General features: G+C 36.1%; 2 protein-coding genes across 6 annotated transcripts; one reads left to right on the plus strand and one right to left on the minus strand.

Moving 5' to 3' along the window:
• Positions 1-191: 191 nt before the first annotated feature.
• On the minus strand, positions 192-16,096 carry micu3b (mitochondrial calcium uptake family, member 3b). 4 transcript variants are annotated; one of them, XM_079631618.1, is made up of 15 exons: positions 15,749-16,057; positions 14,296-14,440; positions 13,057-13,088; positions 12,889-12,967; positions 9,200-9,247; positions 9,010-9,092; positions 8,854-8,928; positions 8,006-8,047; positions 6,698-6,793; positions 5,519-5,610; positions 5,048-5,219; positions 3,027-3,135; positions 2,793-2,953; positions 1,835-1,903; positions 212-1,393 (listed from the first exon to the last, which is right to left on the minus strand). In XM_079631618.1, the coding sequence occupies exons 1-14, from the start codon at positions 16,004-16,006 to the stop codon at positions 1,835-1,837; spliced, it is 1,461 nt and encodes a 486-aa protein (XP_079487744.1). In that variant the 5' UTR covers positions 16,007-16,057; the 3' UTR covers positions 212-1,393. The 4 variants fall into 4 exon arrangements, with proteins under 4 accessions (XP_079487747.1, XP_079487744.1, XP_079487745.1 ...); XM_079631619.1 differs by lacking the exon at positions 8,006-8,047 and having other exon boundaries at positions 15,749-16,022; XM_079631620.1 differs by lacking the exon at positions 6,698-6,793 and having other exon boundaries at positions 15,749-16,022.
• Positions 16,097-17,323: 1,227 nt separating this feature from the next.
• fgf20b (fibroblast growth factor 20b) lies at positions 17,324-20,965 on the plus strand. Of its 2 annotated transcripts, XR_013799738.1 has the most exons (4): positions 17,343-17,950; positions 18,436-18,539; positions 18,740-19,369; positions 20,477-20,877. XR_013799738.1 is itself a non-coding variant. In XM_079630534.1 (3 exons), the coding sequence occupies exons 1-3, from the start codon at positions 17,683-17,685 to the stop codon at positions 18,983-18,985; spliced, it is 618 nt and encodes a 205-aa protein (XP_079486660.1). In that variant the 5' UTR covers positions 17,324-17,682; the 3' UTR covers positions 18,986-20,965. The 2 variants fall into 2 exon arrangements, 1 of the variants encoding a protein (XP_079486660.1); XM_079630534.1 differs by having other exon boundaries at positions 17,324-17,950; positions 18,740-20,965.
• Positions 20,966-22,111: the final 1,146 nt, after the last annotated feature.

The raw sequence follows: 22,111 nt of genomic DNA on the forward strand, positions 1-22,111 counted from the left end.
CTATTATCGTCTAAGGAACCCCAAACTCTTTTCACTGTTACATTGTGCTTGACTAAACAAACATCAACATTAACCCTATAGGTCTAATCTAAAATGTTCACTATAAACACTTGAGTTTTTGTTTTGTTTTGTTTTTAATCATGGCTCTCTTTCTTTAAAGGAAGCACACAACAGAAAGACTGACACAAAGTATCATTTTGATTGTTGTTTTAATTTATTCAAACATTCTAAGCAATCTGAATACTAATGCATAAAAATTAGGCTATACACACAAACTGTAATATGCAATGTACAGATCTAAAACATGGTCTATATTCTGTAAAAAGCACGGTGGGTGAGAGAGACCAGAGTTACTTGTCACAAGCTATATTATAATGTTTCAATTAGAGAAAAGGGTTCCATTATATAAAAAAACACACATGACGACATGTCAATGTGTGTTTAATGACCTGTATCTTATTTCATGGGTAATAATTATTTACATTTTTTGTATGCAAGGTTTTTTAAAATATGTATCTGCAAAAATGTTTACTTTTAAAAAATAAACATACAGTGAGAACTATTCACTGGAGTAAAACGAGTGGATTCAGTTTTTGCTTGTTTGTCTCCTTCGTGAGATATTTCTTAAAGGAGCGGCAGTGTAAGAAACCCCATAAAAGAGGTGGAGAGAGGGATCTGTATGTGTAGCACACTGTGAGATAACTGAGGTCTCATTATTGCTCTGTGTGTGCGCTCAGCACTGTCAGACCCTGTGTAAGCTGATCTGGGTGGTGGGCAGTGGACAAGCTCAGAGAAACTATGTTAGCAATGCGCTCATTGTAAGGAAAGATTATCTGGCTTATAACTCCTAGAGAAGCAAATAGAACAATGCATTGCCAATACAGCAGTAAAGAGGCATTAAATCCCAAGAGGACATTTTCTTTACACAAAACAGATCAATAAATAGAATAAATAACTGTACATCCCACCAGAATTCAGCATTTTCCACTTCAACATATAGTTCCCTTTTTACATTTATGAAGTAATATATCATCATAAATAAAGACACTTTGCAATTCATTAACATAATTTGTCTCAAAATATGGGCACTGGATTTAAATGTATTAGACCTTAAATAACTTTTTGATTAATAAAAGTATCATGGCTATTTCATTAAAAGTGTTATCCCTTAGTTAATGGCTTGTATAGAGTTAATAAAGTGCCTGCCAAGTAACAAAGCAGTAACTATAGTCCAGAGAGGTAGCATGTGTTAATCTAATTCTGGCAGTATTTGTATCTTACAGAGTTTGACACAGGTCAGGTAGGTAATTGCATTGAGTCACTGAGAACTTTAATCCAACTCCAGATATCTTCACTGAGACGTGATGGTGAAGAGGAACAGAGGGACTATCGCCTGCGGAAATCAAAGACATAACAGGAGAACAGCATATATCAAACTAAATAACTGAATCCAACAAGTGATAGAACAAGAAAATAGGATAGAAATGTAACAGCTGCTTGTTTAATTCAAACTGCATTTACTCTATTCGTACACCCAGAGTAAGTCGAATTGTTTCCTGTTTCTAGGTGTTTCGTGGTGTGGGTTGGGCTGTATTCTATTACTGTGTTAAGCCTTAATACACTGTGTTAGGCTGGTATCTTGTATCTCTGGATAGCAGACATTAATTTTACAGAGTAATCTGATGCTAGAAAAAGAGCTTTGGCTGAATGCTGAGCAGTGCTAGCGCTGTAGTTCAGAATCATTATATCCAAATTCTCCAGGGCAATATCGAACTAAACCCAAAATACTGGATACTATCTACAAAAAAATATATATATTCAGACATAAACTTACCTATTTAGCAGCGAGTTCCTTCTTCATACAGGCTTTAAAGGATGTGAATCTCTCTTCACCTTTATATCCCTGAGTTTGCAATGATAACATGAAGAGAACATATTTATCATCAACATGTTGGTTTTATGTCATCAACATATCAACATTATCTTTAAAAAAATGTAATTGAAATAAATTGTGCTAGTCAATGAGTGAATTGACAATACATAGCCACTAGATGTCAGCAAAATTGCACACACAAAAAATTTCACTTTTCTTTTGTTGAAATACAAGGCAACAATATTGGATTTGTTTGTATATATTAAAGTTTGGGGTCAGTAAGATATTTAAAAAAAAAATTTAAAACATCATCTTATGGTCACCAAGGCTGCATTTTTTGATAAAAAAAAATACAGTAAAACAATAATATTGGGAAACATTGTTGCACTTTATTGTTGAACTGTTTTCTATTTTAATGTATTTTCAAATATAATTTATTCATGTGTTGAATAGCTGAATTTCCAGCGTCATTACTCGAGTCTTCAGTGTCACATGACCCTTCAGAAATCATTCTATTTGCAGAAACATTGGGGAAAAAAATGTCAGGATTCTTTCATAAACAGAAAGTTCAAAAGATTGGCATTTATTTCAAATAGATTTTTTTTTTAACAATGCAAACATATTTACTGTCACTTTCGATTAATTTAACGCATCCTTGCCAAATAAAAGTATTACATTCTTTTTTTAATCTTACTGACCCCAAACTTTTGAATGGAAGTGTAATCATACTAACAGTGAAACTAATAGCAACAGTATAGTGATAATGACTAATCTGAATTTGAAGCTAAAATTGTGCTTACATTTTACACGAATATCTATCCTGTCACAAGCGAGGTGACTGACAGCTGATTTGCATAATAAAAATAATAAAAAAATGCAATAAATGTTTTGGGGAAACAGAGTTTCCCAGCATATTTACCCAAGAAGAGCCACGATGCAGCCGATCTTTCATTATCCCAATGAACTCCTTGTAGCTTAGATGGTCATCATGGTCCACATCAAAGATCTTGAAAATAGTGTTTACAAGGTGTCTTGACAGCTTCAGGCTAGTGGCCACATAGACCGCACGGGCAAACTCATCTGTGAGCCGAGAGCCAAACATCATTAGCCACAGACTTTGAGGTGTATAACTGGATTAAATGAGTGTGTTTACCTTGTCCAATTGGGCGATTTGCATAGTTGTACATTTGCATGGCAATGGCAAAATCCTCTAAGTTGTTGAGGAACTGAAAGAAGGACCTAAACTCTTCAAAAGTGATGCCCTAAAAGAAAAGATCAGTGTTAAATCAGTGACTTATAGATGAAATCGTCAATTTTCCTATAAACAGAATGCTTTGGGCAATAGAAAGAGATCATTAAGTCAGAGTCTTTATAATAGCACTCGTGCAGCGAGCTAGTACATAAAATGATGAATTTCAAAAGATAGTCTCAGAATAACTTTCCCTAAACAAGGCAAACTGCAATAAGCCTCACTTTCTCAAAAACGAGGGCACCTTGAGTGTTTGTGGGAACTTGGAGAGCGAAAACAGATCCCAAGAGCCAAGACAGAAAATAGCAAAGTCAAACAATCCCAGCGCACATCTCTCCTTGCTCCCGCACCCGATATACACAACTGGAGCTGTCAACACCTTTAGATTGTTTTGTTAAAGGAGAGGTCGGGTAGCTTGTCGACTCTTCTAAAGAAGATTAACCTGATACTTGCATACATAAAAACAAAAGGGGATGTGTCCAAAATATCTCACCGCTAGCAGATTACCCAAACAGCGGCCCTTTTGATTTCCACTCATCCATTTCCAGGCACTAGACCCACGTCTTTTTCTGAAGCCGCTCTTGCAACCAACAACAACTGTTTTACAAATGGTCTAATGAGTAATATGTGACGCTTAGGTGGTTTTACAAGTTAAGCTGTATTGCAATATCTCTTAACTTAAGAGTAAGAACCACTTGCATATCAATGGCCATCCACCAACAGCCTCCTCGAGCAACTGAAAAGACTCTAACCTTATAATGTGAGGGTCAATGTGCAAAAAGGGAAACATCCTAAAGAAAAAAAGGCACTAACATCGTTCAGATTATAAATACCCTCCTCTCTCCACATCTGTGGTGGTATTTGTTTTGCAATGCAATGATTTGAATAGACTCATTTATAATACATGAAAACATGATAAAGGAGTAAAAATATTAGAATACCTCCAATTGTGTTTCTGTACTTCCCAAGCTAACAGGGAACGTTCTCAGAACTTTGGTTAACGTTCAACCAAGGTTCAAGGTGAACAAACATTCTTGCAGTAACGTTAATAGAATGCTCGTTCAAAGTTATCTGGGCTTTTAATAACTTTCTCAAAACATTAGCACAAAATTTTTATTTCATGACAACTCTCGGAATATTTTTTGCGTGTTATTGAATATGGAAGTGCTGCTTCTGTTGATTATTGTTGCTGCTGCTGAAGAGCATGTATGGACTTGCTACTGCCAATAGATACACAGACACTGCTGTGAGCATGTAATAAATGCTGCTGCTGCATGAATAGACATACATAAATCATATTGCAGATATCGGCAGGTGGAGCTGGGGGAGGTGGAGGATTTCAGAGTTAATCTAATAGCGTGCTGCAGGACCAGCTTACAGCAAACACTGAACCAGACTATTTGAATGTTGAGCAAGCAATGTCATTGGCTGCAGGATCAGCAGAGGCCAAACAGCTTGTGCCATGCGGTAATGATGTGACTGCATGTAAAGGACTGCATGTATCAGCCTGTATACATTGTTCATGGAACAGTTTAGTTGGACGTTCGCCTAACATTCTGTTTAAACATTACTAACTACATGAAAGTTCAGATGATGTTGATCAAATTATCAAATTGAAAATTCCCTTGTTTTCCCTAACATTCACATAATCCACCACCCCACCCCACCCCAGAAAAAAAAATTACATTCAAAATAGTGGATGTTTTGAACTTTTAGAAATAAATTTTTCATACCTTAAAGGGAACATCAGCTAAACGTTTTTCAAACAAAAAAAAGTGTTCGTCAAATGCAAATTTGCATAAAATCAATCTGAATCTGGTATTGTGTGTGTGTGTGTGTGTGTGTGCGTGTGTGTGTGTGCGTGTGTGTGTGTGTGTGTGTGCGTGTGTGTGTGTGTGTGTGTGTGTGTGTAGAGCAAGTACTACCTTTTCGTCGGGTATGCTTTGACGCACATTCTCAAGGTAGCCTGTAATGTTCTCCACTGTAGTGTAGCGCAGCAGGATACTAGCGAAGTCTTCCTCACTGATGGTGGTCATTCCCTTGGAAAAGCTGAGGAACTCAATCTCAAGGACTTCTGTCTGCAGGTTGTCCATGAATCTGCCGACAGAGCATGAGTGACACAGACACAATGTTAAGAGGAGATGCCATCACTCGCTCAGTAGGACACTGGACAATGTGACTGGACCATCCCAACATGCTTTGAGAAGAATATAGCATCCTTAGTGATTCATTTAAATCCCCCTTAATGGGTCATGCATTATAACATGGCCCCATGTTCTTTGCCTATTGATTTTTTCATACATATAACGGAAACTTAATTTAGGATCATGATAGAGTTAAATCTTCACTTAAGACTAGAAGCCTTCAAGATCATGGTCATCAAATCTGTCTCTCACCTGTAGAAGTCATCAAAGTTAAGTTCACTTTTGCCCTTTCTTCCAAAGAAATGAACCAGCAGAGTTGTGTCAGTGACATTTTCTGCTGCGTGCTGTGAAAGCAAATTATGAAAACACATTATTCAGCTGCAAGAAACTGAACAAGAGAGCAAAATTTGTTTGAATAAGTGTACACCAAAATAGCGTGATGAGGAAGCCATAAACATATAACAACATAAAAAAATAACACAGACACAAACACAAATAAATGTAAAATGTACATTTAATTGGAATATAAATTATTGATTAAAAGCAAATGATTCATTTACATCAAATTTGATGTATGTTGTTTTTATTATGCTTATAGGCCACAGTCGGCCGCTGCCGCTCCTTTACTCATAGAGATCCCTTTATTGGACGAATTACAATTGTGGGGTAACGCAGTGCCGTTTTACTTGGTCAAAAAAAAAATATTAAAAATACACTTGAGTGTGTTGAAAGTTATGTATAACGTTACTCTGTGCGTTCATCTGGTGGGAGATACTTGTGCACTGCAGTAAGCTACAACGAATATCATATGAATAAAAGCTGGATGACTTGTGCTGCTAAATGGCATGCAATTCATTTTTAAATATTGTATGGTGGAGAAAATGCTTTATAACTGTCACACTGACACTGCCATCATCCCATGCCACGCAAACAACAGGTTGCTCATGCAGAAATCTGCAAACCAGATATACCTCAATGTTCTTTTGCAGCAACGTATCTTTACAGAAACAAGAGGCATACTGTATCTGATGGTATTTTTGAAACTTGTACTATCATAATATACGAGATGTACATCTCAACATCCAAGCTTGGTAAATGACTCAAAAACAATGTCAAATCCATTTACTAAGCACCAACATCGAATAATAATAATTTTAATGAGATGCATGAATAAGGCCAAACATGATGTATTCTTGTATGGCTCAGTTACAATAATATAAAATCTTAAGAAATTAAATATATATATTAATATTTAACTGTAACAACATGAAGTGTACTTACATTAATGAATCAAAATGACAATAAACAAAAAGAAAAAACAACAACGAAACAAACAATGGTAAGAACCTCACATGGGATGGCGGACAGGGAATGGTCAAGGGAATTATGGGATTCGAATGAGAAAGCAAGTGAGCTCGAGGATACTTGTACCTCCATCAGATCTGAAAAGAGAACTATTCTCGCACCATGCCTTAGAACATCCCAGAAACTTCTGGGTTCAGACTGAGGCTGCTCTTTTTTAAGTACCTGCATATTAGAGGTGAAAATATTAAAGGCTTAACAATAATCGCTAAAAGTTCAGACAATGCAGTGAAAGACTAATACACATGCAAAACCATCTGAAGTAATGCAACGCAATGTTAAGGAAATGTTAAGCAGCAAAAAAATAATAGTAATGTTTTCAACAGTGATAGTAATAAGAACCATTATTAATAATTGAGTTCCAATAATAAGTGATAATAATTGAGCGGCAAATCAGCATATTAGAAAAATCTCGGTGAAACTGAAGACTGGAGTTATGATGCTGAAAATTCAGCTTTGCCATCAATGGAATAATTAAAATATATTAAAATAGAAAACAGTTCCGTTAAATAGTAACACTTTTTCACAATATTCCTGTATTCACAATATTCAAAATAAAACTGTATTTTAAATCAAATAAATGCAGCCTTGGTGTTCAAAAGCATAAAACAAAATCATAATTATTCCAACGTGACATTGGTGCTTCAGTCGTTTTATAGTGCATTCTGATAACTGTTTATGAAACATGTTATGTACTAAAAAGTTATGCAGTGGATTGTGATCAGTATTATATATTTTTTTTAAATCAGTCCTATAGTTTATTGTGGTTAAAACATTGACTGCACTGTGCTTAAAAAGCTCCACATCTCTCTTGTTTGGTCAAGCCATCACAAGAAGAAATCCAAACCCAAATACCACTCTTCAAGAAACTGTAAAAAATAAAACATGGGGGTCCAGGGAGAGCTGCCATTCTTCAGGTGAGGGCCTTTTAACATGATTACCATTCCTAGGCAAAAAAAAGCTCCTGACAGTAGACAAGCAACATAAATCATCTGTCGTAGTCTCTGGATGATTTTTCTGCTCTCCTACACAATAGAGCTGCATTTCAGACTGCGTCTGACTGAGCCCCATTAGCCCCATTGTCCCTCTTCTCTGGAGGTGAGCCATGCGTGAGGGTCACTCTGTTACGCCCTATCCAAACATTTCAGTATGTAAAATAATATTGCTCCCTGACTGTCTGAAAGAAGCCACTGAACGTGGATGTAACCCTATTGAGCACTATAGGGTGTAGCTGCATAAACATTAGCGGTTAGGACGGACATGCACAGTTGTTGTTGACCATGACTGTACAAGTTCAATCAAGCATCAACCACATTAACCGCCATGCTAAGAGCACACGTCGAAGTCATGCTCATAAGGATTCTTTAGTATACATACATCGCTGCTGACAGATCCTTGATATCCATACAGTTCCACACTCTCACACAGCCAAGATTATGATAGCGTGCAAAACAGGATAAGATCAAATCAAATCACCATTCGTCATATTTCACTAAGGATTGTGAAAGACAATGAAGCGTTTTCAAAACACAATCCGTAACAATCAGCATTTCCCCAGCATGAGAGATAAGAGACTCATTGTTGTTTTGTACTATGTGGAAAAATATTCATGTACATTCGTTCAAATGAACATTAGGCATGAATCATTCATCTCTCAATTTTAAATGCGATTGAAAACATGCAACAATAAAATCTCAGAGTAAATAAAAATCAATGGCTATTCATGGAATTATATTCCAACATATGTGTTCAAATATTACAGGAATAATCAATCTAAAATGTCTTCCATAAAACACAAAAAGAGAAATGTATAGCAAATTATCGATAGATAGAGCAGATAATTTATAACAATTTTTGATTATAATATAAAATATCATAATATTTTAATTATAAATTATGAAATATTAAATTAAGGCAAATTCAATAAAAGTGGCAATGGCTGCCAAGCAATTAACTGCTTTTACGGAGCATTCACTTTATTGTATGGAAGAGAGCAGTCTGAACATTTTCCAAAACTTCTCTTTTGGTGTTACACAGATAATAAAGAACTATGGGTTTGGTACAGAATTTTAAATTTTTTTTTTTTTTTATTTCCTTAAATCACTTTCAAATAAACTGGACATCGATTCAAGATATGGCAAGTGGCAAGTACCAAGTGGCAACAGAACATGCTCATGCGACGGAGGACTGTAAAAAAAAAAAAAAAAAAAAAAAGTTATTCTTACCAGTTGAGATGAACTGTCAGGATCTCCTCCTCGCTCTTTTTTCTTTTCATTTTTCTTGCGGAATATGTCCTCTAACTAAATGTAAAAAAGCAGAACTTTATCTTTACACACGCTGACATTCAAATGAATAAAAAACAACAACAAAAACAACCATACCGCCATGAATTCTCTCTTATCCACCATTTCATTGCCATCTGCATCAAACATGTTGAAAGCTATTTTAAAACCTGCATGTGGCTCTAGAAGACAAAAGAAAGACATAATATGAGGGGCATCCATACATCCTCGTGCATCTATACTTTCTGTGCTAAACAAGCGTGGAGAATTACCTAAAAGACAAACTTACTTGTCAAAATGCAAAGCAGAAACAGATACTCAGTGTAAGCGATGACGCCTGAAAAACAGTACATAAACATTTCCTTTTAAGCTTGTGTTCCAACATCCCAGAACCTGCCTTCAAAATATATTTTACTATCAAATGACATTTTAAACTAGACGTCCTTTCTTCTTTTACATTGATAAGATCTAAGAGGATCCTGTTCTTTACTCTTGTTTGGTGTTCTCTTTGCACAAACAGAGACGTTAAAACGTAAAGTAACAAGGCTGGACACAAACCCAAACAAAATTAGACCAGGCCACTGGCTCCTGAGTTCCTCTCTGTTTATTTTCCTAGGTGTAAAACATTCTCAAGTGATCTGTAACTGATTGCAGATGCCTGATGTGGGTTTGTTTTGCTTTTTGAGGTCTGTTAGTCCTTTGTTGTGTGAGAGGAGAAGAAAGGAAGAGCAACTGTCAGGTCTCTGTCTAGGAGAGACTTAAGGAGAATTGTTTCTGCCACTGAAAGCATTCCCAAGCTTTTGTTTAAGGAGATGATAGTGACTTGGACACAGATAGTTCAGAAGGGCTTCTTTGAGTGCTGTGGGAAAAGGACTTTGGAATGTTTACAGAAAAGGATAAAGAAAGGTGTGTGTAAAACATAATAGAGAAGATACATTTTCACAGGCCACCCTGATCCTTGGTGTATTTAGTTGATTGATCCAACACCAGTTTGTATTTGTATTTAACCAAGCCTGGAAATTGAATGTGTTCATTTGGTATAATTAATTATATTCAAATAATATATGCATTTAATAATTGATTTATAATGAGCAGAACATTTGAATGATTTCTGAAGGATCATGTGACTCTGAGGACTGAAGTAATGATGCTGAAAATTCAGCTTTGCGTCAGGAATATTTCATTTAAAAATATATATTTAAATATATATTAAAATTATATTCAATTAAATGAACCATTAGTGACCTTAAGATAAAAAAAATTGAAAGAAATCCCCAACCTTTTTTTTAAACGGTAGAACATATATATGGGGCTGTGTCGTGAATTGGTTATTATAATTGTTTACAGAAAAATAAAATAATATAATATATATTTTTTCGTTCTGTATTATAGAATTATTTAAAACCTAAATTACATCACTTATTTTTATAGATACATTTTTACCTTTTTTCGTATTATTTATGTTAAAAATAGAAAATATTAAAAAATATTTTTGAACTTTAATTATAAAATAATATGATTAACAAATGCATTAAATCATGACCCTAGACTCGTAAGTCAATGCCATTGAGCAATTAAAGCCAGAGCTTTACATTTATGTAATGTTTATTCTAAAGCTGCACATTAATCGCTAAAAGATCAAGATCGTCAAACACCCATGCAATCTTATTCATAAATGACAATGATCATGTCTAATATTCAGAACGATTCCGATGTGCGTCGGCACTGCCGCTGATCTAGAGAAAGCGGATGACATGTATAGGTATTTCTGTTTCAAATATTCATATTATCACAGAAGTACTGGGATAAAAGTATACTCGGATATAAACACTGATGTCAACGGAAGCGATCAAAATAGAGGAAATCGCTTTTTAAAAGTAACATGACTCTTCAAATAACGATTGTATGGATTACATCATTACGCCAGTAGGTGGCGACAAGTGACTGTTAAAAAATTTATTTGTCATTGATTCATTCATTCCAGAGATTCGGTCAAAAAAACGCTGATTCTTCCAGTAATACAACAATTGAGTCATTGAATCATTCATTCAACCCGATTTTTTATTTTTTATTATTAATTCAGATTAATTATAATAATTAACATTTTAAACAGAACCTCTAGTAAATTACATGTTATTTTGTTTAGTTGTCTGTTCAGAATCATGAGAGAATCGTTATCTCTTTTTTAAAAACATATGTGTGATTCATTTCATGCAATTAATTCACTTATGTTTTTCAATTGATATGTACATGTGAAACTCGAAAAAATTTAATATCGTGCAAAAGTTCATTTATTTCTGTAATTCAACTAAAAGGTGAAACAAATAGCCTATAAAGACTCATTACATGCAAAGTGAGATATTTCATCAAAATTATAACAAATAAAGGTGTGAAATATCTCACTTTGCATGTAATGAGTCTATATAATATATTAGTTTCACCTTTTAAGTTGAATTACTGAAAAAAATGAACTTTTGAACGATATTCTATTTTTCGAGTTTCACCTGTATATCTACACCATACAAAACTGAGTCAAGACATCCGCGGCTGCTTGTGCATTTAGTCTTTTAGGATCCCAGGCAGGTTTCATTAGAGCCACACAGCTTCAGTCTTGCAGAAAGAAATCCAGCCCAAGAGCTCAAACAGTTGTCAGAACACAAAGAATTCCACAGAAACAATTGATATAGAGTGTCAGTGATGGAGATGTAATCCAACGCCATTCTTAGAATTCATACTGTCCAGAGTGATACAGGGCTGCCACTAGGACAAGTCTCAACATTGCAAAGTTCAAACAGCTCTTTTCATTTTCTGAAGTAAGGCTTTGTTCACAGATCAAGCCTATCTTCTGGTTTTTTTTTTTACCTAAGTGCAGCTTTAACATTTAACAGCCGGATTAAAAGCCCAAACCCAGGCACTGGCACTCAAGGAAAGCAATGGAATATCATGCACTGTGTGTGGAGTGTTTTAGTGTTTTAAGTGTAAGAAAGAACACTACAAGGAAAGTATTGTTAGCATCTAGGGAAAGCCCCACACATTAAAAGATATTTGTCTCATAAATTAAATGAATATTCTTCTTGTTTTTCGAAATCCATATTTCTGTGTGAAAATATTTTGAAATGTTATATATTCCTGATGCAAAGCTGAATTTTCAGCATCATTACTCTCGTCTTCAGTGTCCTTCAGAAATCATTCTATGCAGCTCAAGAAACATTTCATATTAATTATTAAAGTCAAAACAGTGCTGCTTTATATTTTGCACTTTTTTCATGATTCTTTTTATGAATATAAAGTTCAAAAGAACAGCATTTATTTAAAATAGAAATGTTTTATAACATTATAAATGTATTTACTGTCAGTTTTGCTCAATTTAATGCATCCTTGATGAATAAATGTTTTTTAATGTCATTTTTAGAATTCTTGCAATAGTATAAATTATTGTTAATATGTTAACTATCCCCAAAGACCTCAGGGCAATATGAAGCTGGATAATTTATGAATTAAGGGTGCATGATTATTTTCTATTCAAAACAACATACCACATGTTATGCACTGGGTGTTATTTGTCACCTTCCTATCTGTGATTATCCCAGAGCAAAGTCACAGTAATGTCAGACTGATTGAGAGATAAGACCATTTACAGCCTGTGCACTCTCCTTCCGCATGAGGCCAAGTTTCAGGATCCGGATTGTTTCATAACACCATGTATGTGGGTGGTCTAAGCATCTGCACACTCTAACAACTGTATCCTAATTGTACCTAATCACAATATCTGTTAATTAGAGATGTTTCGGCTTTATGCCCATAATTAGCTCAGTATTTAGAATGCTAGCCTCACAAGTGGCACTTTGAAAGCAGATCCTCCCAAAGTCAAGTTGCCTGGAGGGATTTACTATAGTAAACAATGATCAAATGACAAAGCAAACAGCACTGCATTATACAATACAAATCGATATACATAACATGATTATTAGGTCTCACCTCTTTCACGCTGGTTTCGGAACAGACTGGATGATCCTTTCCAAACCGGTGGCGTATCTGACAGAATCTTGTCTAGATCCTTTCAAAAAAGCGCATATATTGAGGATCATTCAGATTGTCTAAACTCAAGATACAAATTCATCACACAAAAGAAAAACATGATCAAACCTGTTTTGTGAGGGATCTCCAAAACCTCTTTTCTAAAAAAAAAAAAAAGAGAGATTTACAAGAATAAGTGGTATTGTCAAAACTATTTCTAAGTTCAAACACTGACAAAATACAAAAAATCTGTTTTGTAGAGTAGGCCTGCGTCGGTCAGGTTGAAAATATATTGTTACAGTGAAGAAGACACTTGAAATGTTTTGACTGGTTGAGTCTGTTTCACCTTTCTCAGCAGTTTGACTATTCCACATATGCTTACAATACAATTGAATGCATATAGAAGTTCAAATTAAATTTCCTTTTAAAGGAAAAAATATCCAAATTTAGAAGAGCGTTGGTATAAACTCCAAACAACTGTATGGTTTAAATATGAACTGTAGCTTCTGTTTATATAATGCACTGAAAGTGTATTTTACAGCCACAGCATAAAGCCATAAATACCACTATTCGTTCCGTCATGCATATGCCATTAAAGATGGTGACGCAATGTTTGCCTGCCATATTAGAGTTCACATTTTATTCCCGTCTGCACATTCCAGGAAGTCCAAGTGTCAGATAGCAGCAAACATGACTGGTTGAAACTCAACCCCCATACAAGTATAGCTGGGTCGTGAAAATACAGCTATAGAGCATATCAACTCTACCATCTGGACCGTTTATTTGAGACGAAAACTTAATGTCTTCGGTTTTAGCAGAGATCCACTGTATCTGACACACACGTTTAAAAGTTGTCTGTCTAGCTGCTTTCAGATTTTGGTTACAGAAATAGGTCATAAATGTGATGCTGGCGGAGAGAGATGACTATCTTCATGCAGGTGTTACGGCTATGTGTTGATTTTTACGCCTGCAGGGTTACTTGCTTGCTTTTAAGATAAAAAAAGGTTATACCTTACAAAGGCAAAATATCTGTAAGAAAAAATCCACAAAAGGAGAAATAAGAGAATACATTTAGAAGAAAATGCATGTTTGACATCTGTAAATGATTCATTCACAAATTTGTGGTTCATAGCCATCGCTACTTTTCTTTTATGGTGCTTTTGCATTCTTTTGAAGCTTGAATGCTCCATTGAAGACAGGTTTGGAACAACATGGTTAGCAAATGATGAGGAAATTTTTACTTTTGGGTGAATTAATCCTTTAAACTATTAAGTCAATAGGAGGACGTCGTCCTTAGTCTACAGTTACACAGTCATATGTTGAGTTCATATATTCTGCTAAGGAAGATGAACTGTCTGTGTAACTCACTCTTTGGTTCGCTCATAGTGACAGACTCAATGAAGTCGAGAGGTGTCATGTAAAGCTGTCCATCATACTCCAATGAGCTGAAAAGCCTGAACCTGTGCTGATGGGCTGACATAAACACCTCTTCATCTTCAGCAGATGCACTGGCCTATAATCAAACAAATACAAATAAATTCAAGATAAGACAAGCTTGACTTTGAAGAAAGTGCTATACCCATCTTTTTCATTTCCTCCCTGTTTTTAATATCACTACCGTTCCAGTACAAAAACCTGGACACAAACATCCACACGCAGATATATCACGGGCTAAACTCACTAGGACAGTGTTCTTCTCACTCTACGGTGGCCGACGGCCAGGCCCACTGGGCACTGTGCAAACACCCTGGGAATGTGTGCCCTGCTACTTATTACCCCCATCAAACGTCTACCCAGCTGCCAAGCTGCCGTGTCCAGTTACCTTAACCCTGGATTCCTGTGTCTCAATCCACAAGTCAAGGTTATGTCCAACCAAAGCAGATAAGGGTACAACAACAAAAGGGAACATTGCAGAGAGATTCACACAAGACTGTATGGTTTAATGATCAATCTGATAACAATCTGATAAATGCTTGTCGACAACAGTCATACCAAGACTTTTGCTTTGTTAAACATATAAAATAGACAAAAATAATAAATTAATTTCACTAATTGTGATTAATCTCATATTTGTATAGCTCCTTTGTAAGGAAAGAAAAAAATATGTGTAATGTGTGCAAAAAAGATGGAAAATGTCGTGTGCAAATTTGTATAATACAAAGAACTTTTTAACTTGTTTCCTTCTATTTTATTTCTATTTTTCCTTAATGTAATGTGTGCAAGTGATGCATTTGTGTGGATGACACTTGTAGTTGAATATAGTTCGTTTTTTATAGTATTGGTTGTTTTTCTGTCTAAAAGTGACTTTAATAGTAAAAATAATAATAATAATAATAATAATCGCATCAAGTACAACATGAGTCTAAGAAACATATTGTGGTTTAGGAAACACTGTTCAACAAATCTGTCTGCAAGACAAATGCAAAATACGATTTTGACAGGAGAAATGGTTTTGACTGAATTTGCATATAGGCTCTAGTAAAATGACCCTTTCGAAACTAGCCAGTTTAAGCATGAAAAACAGATCCATAAAAATATCCAATCGTAGGCTAGCTATAATATGAGTTCCAATATGTCTGTTAGTTTCATAAAATAATAGTACATCATCACCTGACTGATGAACTGAGACACTGGATTCAGCACCTCTCTAGTGGAGAGCGACTGTTTTGATGACACATGAAATCCACCGATTTTAAGTGTTGATGACACATGAAATCCACCGATTTTAAGTGTTTAGAAATCCAAAAAAGTAGGTAATATACTACGTAAACACCACAAACGTAAATAATGCAAAAAGTACTAAAATGTAGATATAGCCTACCTGCTCTTTTGCAGCCACTGCTGGGAGCGGAGAAATCAATGCGCGCAGACTCGCTGCGTGTCCCCGATCCGGATTTGAAATGTGCTGGTAATAAACAACAGCGAATCCACCGAGAGTGATAAACACCCCTGTCCCTACGTGTCTCAGAGCTGTTCTTTCCCTCAACGATTGTCTGCTGTTAAAATAAAGGTTTAACCCGTTTGTTAAGCTGGTGAACTTGTTTCGAAGAGCCAGAACCCGACGTACGGCGGCCATCATGACTGTGTCACCCGCGCGGGGAGAGGAGAGGAGAGGAGACTGCGCTCGCACTCATCGCGAGATGCGACCTCGCTACATCACATCGTGCAGAAACACATTAGGCCAAGCAGCTGTATTTACAGTCATTTGTCCTTTCCATTCGGGTCATTGTTAGAATTCATAGTTAAAGCCCTCAGACCTCACAATGTTATATTTAAAAATTGTGTTTGAAGAAGACGTCCATCAAAACGTGGTTATTTATTTAATTTCATCGTCGCTTTTTCATTCTTAAAATTTGACCAGGTAAGTTCCAGCTAAAATACTGTAAGAGTTGTAGATTTGATCTTCAACTTCTGTAATTAAATGTTTTTTTTGTGCCCATGTTTCTCAAACTTTGATATAATAGGCAAATTCCTATATTTGTCTACAAAAAATAATAATTAATGTAGAATATAACTTTAAAAAACTAAATTGTACATACAAATTAATGTCAAGTCATATTAACCTGTTAAAAAAAAAAGTAATGATGACCTTTCCACACTATTCCAACGCACAAAAAGAGTTGCATCAACTTTAAGTAGGTAATTTCTACTTCAATTAAACTGACTTAAAAAATATTTGAATCTTGTAAAACTTATTTTTAAAAAGTCGAAAAAAGTTGCTTTAGTAATTTTGATGAGTTAAAGCAATGCAAAAACATAGGCTATGTTGTCATAACTAATTGATCTTTTTTTATTTTTTTATTGCACCCACAAATGTATTTTTTTTTTTAATTAAAAATAGGAAACAAATAGGAAACATTTAAATTCAAAAATTAAATAAAAAAGAAGCTTATATAAATACATAAAACGTGGGTTAACAAAAGATTAACAGACCGTGTTTGTACTTTCATAATGGTGTCAAATGTGGCTGTTCACTTTCCACGGGATATGATATCATGGTAGCCTAGATTATTTATAGCCTAATTATTATTTCACCTAGCTCATTTTTATATAATGTCCTACAACTCACAGCTACACACACACACACACACACACACACACACACACACACATTGACATCTATTGTTTTAATAGCCTACTGATATAATGATATTTAACCTAAAACAACCCCTATATTATAATCGTGACAACTGCTGCTTTCCTCCTGCTTGTGAGGTAGCCTACATTTGGTGCCCACACTGAATGTATGCAAAACCTGACCCTCCTCACAAACACAGGCATAAACGAAAACACAGACAACTGTGATTGTGCGCAAAAACTCAAGGCTGGACCAACCCGATGTCCCGCCCACAGAAGCCCGAGCTCTGCACCTGCCCCGCGCGCGCAGCAGCCACTCACTGCGCAAAGCACTTCCCACAACAACACATACCTGCTGCCTCAATACCTGCTGCACATTTATTCATGTCAGAAAGCACCACCGGCCACCATGTGGACGAGGCATGAGAGCAGAAATTAAAGGACTTGTCTTAAGTCAGTTATTTGCAGTTACTGTGTCTTCCCCACTGGATATGTCTGTATAATCCACTGGAGTCAAGTGATATTCCATATGCGCTCAGCATGGATCCACTACAAATGACGTGCTCGCATGGATATTATTCGTCGTAACGAATAGCTTTGGACGACTGCTTCACCGTATTCATCTAGATCAAGTTTCACTGAGCGCTCTTGCTGGATTGGAGGTTTGTAACTGCAGCTATGGGAGAGATCGGGACGTTTTTACAGAGCCTGGAGGGTTTCGGACAGGTCGGATCACAGTTCTTTCTGCCACCTCTAGGAGAAAACCTCGGGCTGTTGAATGATCATTTAGTTCCAGCAGAGAGACTGTCACGGAGCACCTCCGCAGATTTAACGCACTTGAAAGGGATCCTGCGGAGAAGACAGTTGTACTGCAGGACTGGATTTCACCTTGAAATACTCCCGGATGGCAGTGTGCAGGGCACGAGAAAGGACCACAGTCGTTTTGGTAATTTCCCTATTCATTTCCAGCTTGTTAGATTTGTTTAAACAGAAACTGAATCACATATAAACTCAATAGCATTGTGACTGTACACTTTTAAAAATACAGGATCACCAGTTTTTATAGTGCTTATTGACCAACTTAAATAGAACATAGAACTTGTAGATCTACGGTCTCTGTTAAAGAATCCAAACATTCAATATATCTTGATATAAGATATCTCTTTATCTTGAATGTGAAGAACCTAAAGTGTAATAACAAAAAAATACAACAATTCTATTAGTAAATAACACTTCACAGCTAAAAGAAATGTATTATTATTAATGCAGTAATATATATATATATTCATTTATTTATATATTTACTTTATAATGTGTATATAGTCTTTGAAGTATAGAGATGAATAAATGCAGTTCAACTTTTTCACAATATGTGATGAGGGTTTAGACTTCAAAGAACATCTCCTGAACAATTGATTTATTCTTCTCCAGGTATTTTGGAATTCATAAGCCTTGCAGTTGGATTAATAAGCATCCGTGGAGTGGACAGTGGTCTCTACCTCGGGATGAACGACAAGGGAGAACTTTATGGCTCTGTAAGCAGACTTTTACCCTTTTACTTTTTCAAATCTTGTCTTACCACCAAGAATGATCCTTCACAATTGTTGTTCTTATTAAAGCCCAGTAGATGTCGTATATGTTTTATCATATTGACCACCTCTCTTTCTCTCCATGTTCTATGAGTTTTGAGGAAACTGCATGAATTAGTTCACCAACATGTTTTTTTGTTTCTTAGGAGAAACTCACAGCAGAATGTGTCTTCCGTGAGCAGTTTGAGGAGAACTGGTACAACACGTACTCTTCTAATCTCTACAAGCACGGGGAGAGAGGAGCACGCTATTTCGTGGCTCTCAACAAGGACGGCACGCCACGCGATGGGACAAAATCAAGGAGACATCAAAAGTTCACTCACTTTCTTCCAAGACCGGTGGACCCTGAAAAAGTTCCAGAACTTTACAAAGAGGTGCTTGGACACAGTTGAGACCATCTGTCGCCGTTATCGGGTGAGAGAGATGCCCGGTTTCTTCTCTACGTGAGGAGGAGATGATCATGTTTGGCCACAGCATCCAAACATGAGATCTGCTCTGGAAATGCACTGGCCAGTACTGATGGTGAAGACAACAGTCTCAAAAGACTCCCAAAGTGTGAAAGTCAAGCTGCATTTGGTGTCTTTGTTGCTGACGAGTAGCATAACCATGAAAACCAAATCTGGAGGTTTTGCTGCTTTGCTCTGGAAATATTCAACATGGGTTAAGAAGGACTTGAAGGAACCATGCTTACGTGATGCTCAGAGATGACAGAACTGGGACAGGAGACGCCATCTCACACGATGTTATTTATACAGTTCTTGATTCGCATATTTATTGTATGTATTTATTTATTTGGAAATATAAATATATATTTTTACATCTAAAAGTAGATTTTTTTTTATATCATACCAAACAGTAGAAGGTGCTTTGAAATAGTGGCAAAGCTGTTCTTTTTTTATATGATGGAAACTGTCAAAGTTATACTTATTATCACTGCTATGCTATTACGGAGGGCGAGAAAGATTGTGATTTCTATTACAAATGTATGAAGAACGCCATGAGACTCTGTGATTTTAATAGATTTGTTTCAAGCACGATTTCCCAAAATGGCATGCTGCACAGTACATTTTACAGGCCATTAAACCAAGTATTATCATAAAAAAGCTGGTTGTTTGATATAACTCAATTTATTATCTGGGAAACATTAAAGATCCTTTCTAACTGTCATGGTTATCATAGATTCTGAATTAATTCATTTGTTGTGCACAAAATGAGGAAATAAACCAAAGCTGTCTTAAAGGTATAGTTCACCCACCGCAAAATATGAAAATTCTGTCATCACACTCACACTAATGTCGTTCCAAAATGGTCTAAAGTTATTTCTTCCGTGGAACATAAAAGAAGATATGTTCTTTGTTTTTTGCCCATACAATGGAAGTCAGGGGTCAACAATATAGTTTGGTTACCAAGGTTAGTATATGGTTATTAACATTCTTTAAAATACCTTCTTTTGTGTTCTGCAGAGGAAAAAAATCACACAGGTTTGGAACGACATGAGGGTGAGTAAATGATGACGTTTTTTTTTTTTGGCTGAACTATCCCTTTAAGTTGCTGTTTAGCCTAGACCCAGGGTTGTCCTGCACTCATCAGCATCAGTTCTTTTGCGAGACCTTCTCAGGTAACAGCTACACAATGACTGAATCTGAGTGAAATAAAAACTGACCTTTTCTTTTGGGTCAAACCCAAAGTTCGAGTAATCTCTGCTGATGCTATCCATGATGCCTACTAAACACATCAGGCGAAGCTATAAAGAGAAAATGTGTCTGCTGTGCAGTCTGTAAGAATGAGATAATTGGTCAAACAAAATAGAAAAACACTTATCAAATGCTATTTTAATTCATCATACATATAAACCACACAAGGTTTTGTGTTTTCTTTGACAGATAGTACCTGCATTTTCACATGAATCCAAGCAAAACGCCCTGGGGAAAATGATATGAGATTTAGACACCACGGGATCAACCTTCCTGAATGTTGCTTAACGGCTGAATGAGACATTTCCACAACAATGACTAAAGAGGCACATCTATACACAGTTTCTAAACGGATGAGAGGACATTTTATGTTGAAGCATGAAGATACGGTCTGTGATCTCAGTATCTCTGTGATGCTGAGCCAGGGTCTGTCTTAAGAAGGGAGTGTACTTGCAACATTTTTACAATGTGGGATTTTCCCCATCTTAAAACTATTGAGTGACTGTTAACAGCAGATATATGAGAGAGGAGGTTGAGTCTGAGTATATGAGCTTCACTCCGTGAAGATAAACAACTGTGTAATTAAATCACAAGTGCTCTGATTTCTATCATCATATAGTTTGATTCGTTTTGTAAAACCTTTGTATGGTTTAACAAATAAAAAGTCAATGTTTCCCCAAGTTTCATGGAATCATGTCGTTTGTTTTGTGCAAATGTCACCATAGCTATTAGGTCACCGATCTAATGTAAGAGAGTTCGTGTCACGAAAAATACTCCCTGGCACACGAAGAACCAATGTATTTTCCCGTCTGTCTGAGCTGAAATGGATGCCTTTGTCTGTCCTTCTAGCAGGTGGTCTGAAGCACTTTACAGGCAACACTTAAATCCTTCATCCATGCCCTCTCTCAGCCCTGCCTCATGCACTTAATGGATGCACCCTTATTTTCATCACCTCAGACTGGCCTCAAAGAGCACTCAAAGAAACCCTATCAGATAGGTGTGTGTGTGAGAGAGAGAGACAGGTGTGTAAGTGAGGGATCTGTCTCTGTGGCCCAATCAGACTTTGCAGGTGTTCCCACAGCACTTGTCAGCATGTCCTGGGTCTCTGATCTTCAAGGCCCTGTGTTTGTCAGCTGCGAATATGGGGCGGGAGTTCACACAACCCTGTAGAAATACAGCCTCGGTATAGCTTTGTAGTCCCGTGTGGATTACAATAGCGCATAATTCATATCTTTACAGACTGGGGGAAGCTGGAAAGTCTCACCTGGTGTTTTAAGTTGTAGTCTCAGGGCAGATTTGTGTTTGCACAAGGGTGGTGTCTGACAAGATCCTCAGTAACTGTTTATCTTGAGGTCTTTTGCATAAATGACCGCTTTAAAGCCAATGGACAACGCTAATGAATAATACTGAATAATACTGCACCGTTCAAAAGTTTGGAATAATTATGCTCTGCAAGGCTGTATTTATTTGAGCAATTTATTCATAATTTATTCCTTTAATGCCAACGCTGGATTTTAGCATAATTACTCCAGTCTTCAGTGTCACATGATCCTTTAGAAATCATTCTAATAAGATGATTTGCTGCTCAAGAAACATTTCTCATTTTCAATATTGAAACCAGTTTTGCTGCTTAAGAAAAATTTAATAGTTTTGTTCAGCAATATTTTGATCAAAAGTGACAGTAAAGACGTATACTGTTATACAAAAGGTTTATATTTCAAATGAATGCTGTTGTATAAACTTTCTATGCATCAAAGAATTTCCTAGTCTCTAAACATTTTCAATACGTATGACCATTATTAATATTTGAGCACCAATAATAAT

This window comes from Phoxinus phoxinus (assembly GCF_949152265.1).
Source record: "Phoxinus phoxinus genome assembly, chromosome: 12".
NCBI lineage: Eukaryota > Metazoa > Chordata > Actinopteri > Cypriniformes > Leuciscidae > Phoxinus > Phoxinus phoxinus.